At 42.4% G+C, this 7,781-nt stretch overlaps 1 protein-coding gene across 1 annotated transcript; it reads left to right on the plus strand.

Annotated features, from left to right (window-relative positions):
* Positions 1-277: 277 nt before the first annotated feature.
* On the plus strand, positions 278-7,748 carry kdsr (3-ketodihydrosphingosine reductase). Its single transcript, XM_072363204.1, has 10 exons — positions 278-745; positions 1,497-1,586; positions 1,867-1,923; positions 2,002-2,067; positions 2,161-2,256; positions 3,989-4,180; positions 4,492-4,575; positions 4,749-4,832; positions 4,926-5,027; positions 5,138-7,748. The coding sequence occupies exons 1-10, from the start codon at positions 557-559 to the stop codon at positions 5,255-5,257; spliced, it is 1,080 nt and encodes a 359-aa protein (XP_072219305.1). The 5' UTR covers positions 278-556; the 3' UTR covers positions 5,258-7,748.
* The last annotated feature ends 33 nt before the right edge of the window (positions 7,749-7,781 follow it).

The following is a 7,781-nucleotide window of genomic DNA, read 5'->3' on the forward strand; positions in this document are numbered from 1 at the left end:
GTTAATTTAGTTGCCTTTCTACTATATAGAAAATGCTGTTTTGAGTTTATTATTTTGAGAGAAAAAAACATTTTCCAATGCACTTGTTCTATAAATCACATTTAAAACAACAGGGTTTATCCAGATTGCTTATTGGTCCAAAAATGCACGTTTTCGGTCTCCGCTTCAGCATAGACTTGTGGCTATTTGTGCTATAGGTGATATTGCGTTGCATTGTGGGAGTTGCTGTTCATGCGCACTCGAGCACCTTTTAGGATTCCAGAGAAACGAGAGGGGCTTGAGAACTACAAGTACCAGAAATAAACGTTAAACGTCCAGTTGCCGTACACAGTTCAGTTTGTTTTAGTTTGCCCAGATAGCGCTTTGTCACAAGGCACCAAAGTCCACCGTGGCACGTTAACCTGGCCGTTATACATCTCCGACTAACAACCCAAACTTGGAGTAACTCCACCCAGGTCTGTCTTACGCCACCCTCTCTCAAGGCCGGCCCTCGTAGCTGTGATATCGGATTCGCGAAACTAGCCTGCTAGTTAGCAAGCAAGCTAAGGATTCATCCATGTCCTCTGAGGAAGGGTTGAGCTCTACGATCACAGATTGGTTCTTTATCAATTCCTGGTGGCTCCTTCTCCCGTTCATTATGCTTCTTGTAATTGCTGCCTTTATTGTCGCCTTTGTCTTGCTGCTTTACATGATATCACCCCTCATTAGCCCCAAGCCTCTGAAACTGAACGGGGCCCACGTCGTGGTAAGTGCACTCCGTTCCTCCTGCTTCGGTAACGGTAGCTAACGTCTAACTCATCACTGTAGTTTTGCAGCTAGTTTTAAGCTCCAGTTGATTCTGCACAGCTCGACGTTGCACTTTAATGTTGGATTATTTAGTCGTGGTGGCACTACTATTACGGCCAATGGCCTGTGGTCACTTTAACTTCCAACGGGGTTGTTTTTGTGAGTGGCGTATGAATAACAGGCATTTGTCCATTATGAGGAGTGACACGCCCACGTGAGCAATGACTGTAGTTAACTACTGAGTTACCAGTGTGTGAGATAAAACAATATATTTTAATTGTTGAGTAGTTGCATCTCCTATAATTTTCCACCTACTGATTTGTTTTAAACATATTTTGCATTTATTTTGATTGCTGTTTTTAAATGAGTCAACACAATATTGTATTCACAGTTTTTGTGATTGCTGCTAGATTCACTAATGTTGAAAAGTTTTGACACAGAAATACTTTTGACATTCAAATATTAAAAAGGTGTGCTTTTTGGTGACATTTATCTATCAAAGTATGAGACAATGTGGATCAAAGGAACTCTTAATTCCTTCACTTTATGGGAGGTGATGTAAAGAACTTGTAAGGCAGTTTAGTTCATGAGCAACTTGGTGCTTATAACGCTGAGGGAGCACAATCTCCTTACATAATTTGAACCTTAGCCTCTGAGCTCCATATCAGCTACCATTTGTCTGACCTTCGCTCTTATGTGTGAATGTCCAGGTCACAGGAGGCTCAAGTGGAATCGGGAAATGCATCGCAATCGAGTGCTATAGGCAAGGAGCATTCATCACTCTGGTGGCACGAGACGAGGTGAGCACACACATTTAACCAATCATTGATATTTCGTTACACGCTGTTTTGTTGTTATAGTCAACTCATTTTGACGTCAAACACAGTGAGGCAAAAGGTGAACTTGTTCCATGTCAGGTAAAAGGTTGCTCTCGTGCAGATTTAGTAGGTTTATTTAATGTTAAACACCTCCATGTGACCAATGGTGGTCCTCATGTGAGTGAAAAAACTACAATGACATTTTGAGTGTTTGTACTTATGCCAAGTTTTTTTTTTTTTTTTTCACAACACATTCCTTTAGGATAAATTGCTCCGAGCAAAGAAAGAGGTGGAGAAATTCGCCATCAATGACAAGCAGGTATGAACCCAGTATTTACATCAAGGGAAGAGCCTGCGTTCTCAAATTTGTTTTAAAAATCCCTATTTCTTTGTTGAGGTGGTGCTCTGCGTATCGGTGGATGTCTCCAGTGACTACACTCAGGTGGAAAATGTGATAAAACAGGTAATGTCACCTTCTCTGTCGCAATGGCACATATCGGATTCCTTTTAATGATTTATTGATGCAGTGTTGAAGTGCCTTTTTGTTGTCACGCAGACTCAGGAGAAGCTGGGCCCTGTTGATATGCTGGTGAACTGCGCCGGAACATCTGTCGCTGGGAAGTTTGAGGAAATGGAGGTCGAACGTTTTAAAGTAGGTACTCGCGTCCCTTGTTTTGTGCATCTTTGGAGGTCAGTGCGTTCCTCTAAAATGTACGAAATAGATCAGATTGCCAGAGACATTTGCCCCTCATATCGACACTCCTTTGAACGCGTCAGAATAAGAGAGTTCTATAATTGCATCTTACATAAATCTATGGTTTCAAAGTTGTAAAAATGAGATTTGAGACATAATTTTGATTTGATTATATGCCTAGAATAACACCTGCCCTAAATAATGTTGCTCATAATACCTGAAATTGGGTATGTACTGCAAAGCAAGCTACCTACCTTCGGGTTCAGTTCTGGATTTTCAGCATGACGAGCTGTTTGAATTTCTTACTGAGCTATACCGCCTTACAACTTGTGTTGTAAACCTGCTCCACAGCAGGTTACGTTCGGGATAAAGGATCAACACATGTAAAATGGGCACATCCTGACCAGTAAATTCTCGCGAAAGAGGATAAAGAACATCACGGACAGTGAGAGGAGTTGTTTTTCCACTGAGTTAGACCGTTTGACTTCACTGAGACGCGTCCATGTGAGGAAATTCTTATGGGAGGGGACTGATTTATTCTTTTTTTTTTTTCCATGTTACTTCATTAGGTTTAGTACCTGCTCTTATTATTTTCTCTACAGAGAGCATATAAAATGCCAGTGTTCATCCTTAAAAGATCATCGGCAATTAATTTATTTATTTCTTCTTTGGCCACCGGTGCCTCATCGAATTTGTCATCCTCACCAGCCTGCGAGAATCCTTCAGGTCCCTCGGCAACCAGTCGTGGACTGAGCGAGCTGATCGCACATCCAACCGGAGTTAAATCTCAGTTCAGGGAAACGGCACACGAGACAAATAAGACATGGTAGAGAAGAGCAACATGGTTTGTTTTGAGGAGAGACTTTGCTGGAGAATCGTCATTTTTCACACTTCTGCACTAGAATGTGAGGCAGTGGCACCACTGACCTACATAGTAGTCTGTGTGTGGCTGCCTGCTCATCTGCACAGTCTCAGTTGATTTGCGCACTAAGATGAAGCGTGAATCCCCTTCTCTGATTAAAACTGTTGCTTATACTTCTTCTATACCTGGAAAATAACAGACAGCTCACTCCATGGATTCAGACTGGAAGCAGGGAAGATCGTGATGACTCCTCACTTTTTACACTCCTTAAATTATAAACTGCATCCTTTTCGTCTGAAACCATGGCAACCAACGGTAACTGTTGCCCTAATCACTTCTCTAGCTGCTCCTCCTTATCAATCTTTGATGGTATTGGAGTTTTTCTACTACAGATATATGTAGCTTTTGGTTGTTTAGAGTTCTTTAACTTGTATCCAGAGTATCTCCAGGGATAGTGAACCTGCCTCATAGTCCAGGCCTCTGGTCAGTTGGCAAACCTCAGGTTTTCTGGCTACATTCCCAGCTCTGACTCTGAAGGTTAATTGAACACACTGAAGTTTTTCTGCATCATTAAACAGAAGCGTATAAAATTTTAATAGAAGTTGAGCCAAATCCAAAAGTTAATGTAACAAAAAAAAAAAAAAACAACATGGTGAACTCCAGCTGAAACAGTTAAGGCACTGCTGGACCTGTGGGTGCCTCCCAGCTATTTTTCTTTTTGTTTAGATATAAGCAGTCTGCTATTAACAGAGAAGTTGTGATAATGCACCTCACCGTCGACTGCCCAGTTACATTACGGCTGGATGTCTCTTCCTTTTTCTTCAACAGGAAATGATGGAATTGAACTACCTGGGCAGCGTCTATCCAACACGAGCCGTCATAACCACCATGAAGGAGCGAAGAATGGGCCGCATCATGTTTGTGTCCTCCCAGGCGGGCCAGATCGGTCTGTTCGGATACACTGCCTACTCCCCGTCTAAGTTTGCGCTGCGCGGTTTGGCAGAGTCGCTGCAGATGGAGGTTTGTTTCCCATTTTGTGGTCAAATACCCATTTGCAAAGACTTCCACTGTATTCCCCAACCAAACGCACAGCAGCTCAAGTCATCCGCAGGAAGCATGTAGTTGGACTAGTTTCACAAATGTTTTGGGGATGTTGATGTTTGCATTAGATGTGTGAATATTGTACCAAGGATTTGCTGTCTACCAGTAGGGGGCACTCTTGCTAAATGCTGTTGCTCATCAATGTATAAACTGTTGATTGTTGTATTTAATTCTCACCAATGTCAAATAACTAAGCCATCTATTGTTTGACATACCCGATCTTTCTCCAGATAAAGCCATACAATATTTATGTGACTGTGGCATTCCCCCCCGACACTGACACTCCACTGCTGGCCGAAGAGAACAAGTCAAAGGTAAACATCTATGCAAAATGGTAGAAAGAGAGGCTTCCTTCCTTAATTTGTGGCGCCATTGAAGCCTTTCCCATGTTTATTTATGTTACATTTCTCCATTATTTTTGACAGGATACAGTATAACGTTACACCAGTATTTGTGGTCTTTTACTCTCTGTTCTTTGTCTATTCAGCCTTTAGAGACCAAACTCATTTGTGAGACTTCTGGAATCTGGCAACCAGACCAAGTCGCAAAAGTCCTTGTCAAGGATGCAGTGGTGAGAAGCTCAGTCGGTCCATTTTTGATAGACATATCTGTGCTCTCTCTTTAGGTAAATTTCCCCTCTTGTTGCACTTTTTTTGTCCCACAGCAGGGAAACTTCAACAGCTCCGTTGGTCCAGACGGTTACATGCTGTCGGCCCTCACCTGCGGAATGTCCCCCGTCACCTCCATCACCGAAGGTCTCCAGCAGGTACAGCTAATGCATCATTTTATTCCATTTGTGGAAGCAGCACTCCTCTTGGCTTTGGAGGAGACGTTTTAATTGTCAGTGCCACCGTTAATTCCTCCACTTCTGCACAGATTGTCACCATGGGGCTGTTTCGGACCATTGCCCTCTTCTACCTGGGGAGTTTTGACAGCATCGTGCGCCGCTGCATGATTCAGAGGGAGCACTCGAAGGCAGCGGACAAAAGGGAGTAATGGCAGCCTTAATGTCCTCACAGTGCAGTACTCCTCCTCCTCCACAGCCCCCTTCATCCAGTCCTTTTCTCCAAGTTATTCAAGTGCACAACCATAGATGGGAGTATAAAGGCCAAGCCAAGTGCTTTTTCTATCAACTAAAGAGATGAGAAGGAAGAAAATAAAAGGTGTTTACTTGTTGATTGTCCAGTGATGCAGCTTCTACCGTCAGATTATAACTACTTAGATTTTTCTGTCATCTCAGAGCATTCCAGTGACTTTGGTTTAATGTGTTCTCTTGCTTCTTGTGTGAGAGCTGCCTTATTTGAGGGAAATGTGGGCAGACTAAACATCCCAGAGCCAGGATTAAAGTAGGTAGGCCTCCTAAACCACTGATTGACAGATATCGGACTTTTCCTGCCTCGCACTGCTAACTCTTTTTTTTTTTTTTCTCCTTGCAGAGAGGGAAAAACAGCAAATAGCCTGTCCAACTAGTTGTGCCAAATATGGCTTGAAATTCTTTCCCATCAGGGACTACAGTGAAAAACACTATTAGTCATATTGTTGCATGTATTGCAGAACTGTCTCCACTTTTTACAGAGAATTTTACACTTTTCACGGAATAAGACTGCAATTCTCGACCTTTTCGTACCCCGAGTCTTTGCGGGCAAAGCACCTTCCCTTTTATGACTAAATAACCTCTATGTTTTGGAACCGATCGTGACCCTCGGCGTGTTGTTTATGCTGTGGGACGTTTTGTTTTTTGTGCTCCATGTGTGAACTAAGCTGTGAAGTGATAGGACAGTACTCTTCGTTTGATATGGGGAAGTGGGAGAGTGTGTCATGTTTGTAGTCTATAATTTTACTAAGGCAGAAAAACTTTATCTTCCACTAAACGATAACGTTCAAAAAAAAATGTTTACACACAGTACAGGGGAAATAACTGTGGGTGAACTGTGTGCATGAACGTGTGTGTTTTTATGATGACTGAGCCCCCCCCCCCCCCCCCCCCCCCCCCCGTGGGAGAGAAAAGCCATTTGTTTTTAATCGACACCAAACTATTTTCTCGTCATTCCAGTTAGGAAGAGAAGCAGGCACCGAGCTGAAGCCATGAAGTCATATGAGGAGGGAGGGGAGGGAAAAACCAGCACATGATTTCACGTTTCACCTGCACAAGCTTACACATCCCATCCCCGCCCGCACCTCCTTATCCTTTTAACTTGCAGTTTTGTTTTGTTTCCGTGCAACTTTCAGCCTCCCCATTCAAAATCCTGCCAGGATCCACTTATTGTCGGGGCAGAGTAAGACTTGCCGGTCCGAGTCATTTCTGCAGTTACGGAGGTGAGCTGGAGATTTGCGTCTCATACAGGTCAAAATATTATTAAATTATTAAATATGGACTAGCATGAATGTGTGATCCATGTCCCCGTGATTTTGACCTCTGGTCAAGGACAGTCGTGACTTTGTATTTCCCTAAATGACATCAGCTCCCCCCCCCCTTTTTTTTTCCCATCAAGCCTCAAACTCTTTTAATTCTGCTGTTGTCTTTTTTCTTTTCTTTTCTTTTCTGCATATAGAGATGTATAGAAGAAAAAAAGTACATAGACCTTTGCAAGTCTTCCTTTGGTCCATTGTAACGGGGAGCATAGAATGCAGGGCTAACAGATCCGGGTGTTCGACTTTTATTTTTAGATGCACCAACATTTGAATGCCAAAACGTGTTTAGACAATGTCCTTCGATGTAAAGCATTTATGTGGAGTTTATCTGGATATCGCTGCTCTGTTGGTCTTAGATTGTAAAAGCTGTGCGGCGGTGTGGGAACCCATTCTAAGCCTTAAAATGCAACTACAGACCAAGCAAACGCTATGAGAATGGAACCGTTGACAGCTCTGTGTGACTTCACCCACGTGTGGTTTACTGCATCGTTTAATGACTTCGGTGTACAATGTTCTGTATTTGATCTGTTTTTTAGTGTTCGTATGACAAAAGAAGCCTTACTGAAAATCCCAAGATATGAAGGTGAGAATGGATGACTCATTGGTTGATGATGTTCTCATTCGAGATTGGTTAAAGGCGTGCTGTCCTGCACTCGAGAGCTGTTTCGTTAACGTTCATTTATTGCTTTCAAAAGTTCTCCTTTCCCCTGAGGTAGCGGCACATAGTTTAAAGAACATGTAGCTCATGTTAAAGCAGTTCTGTGTGAGCACCTTTAAGCTATGCAAATGAAGCCTGTGTTTTCCAATATGTTTGAAACATAGAAGTTCAGTGGTCACACTAACGTCTCCATTTGGTATTATTGGTACATTCCTCGTGAATTTCGAAATATTGAACATGAAAGTCATACTGCACTCATTTGCCTGATTCATCTTTGTTGGTTTCTGACTTCTTTTCTGCCAAAACAGAATGAACACTTTCACCTTGTGTGCCATTGAAGGAAAATGTGATAAGTGGAAGGTTTGTCTTATTTTTCTTAAATGATAAACAAAATAAATACCTGTAAGCAAAAAGAAACTCCTCGTCCTCGTCATTTAGTTGTGGATGCTT

Source organism: Leuresthes tenuis, unplaced genomic scaffold, assembly GCF_036924035.1.
Source record: "Leuresthes tenuis unplaced genomic scaffold, fLeuTen1.0.hap1 SCAF_14, whole genome shotgun sequence".
Classification (NCBI taxonomy): Eukaryota; Metazoa; Chordata; class Actinopteri; order Atheriniformes; family Atherinopsidae; genus Leuresthes; species Leuresthes tenuis.

What these genes read in the sequence shown, in the direction of transcription:
- kdsr (XM_072363204.1), top strand. Translation starts at nt 557, where the DNA reads ATGTCCTCTGAGGAAGGGTTGAGCTCTACGATCACAGATTGGTTCTTT. An exon ending in CAGAGTCGCTGCAGATGGAG is followed by an intron (nt 4,181 to 4,491) that starts GTTTGTTTCCCA and finishes ATCTTTCTCCAG; the next exon opens with ATAAAGCCATACAATATTTA. An exon ending in TCACCGAAGGTCTCCAGCAG is followed by an intron (nt 5,028 to 5,137) that starts GTACAGCTAATG and finishes ACTTCTGCACAG; the next exon opens with ATTGTCACCATGGGGCTGTT.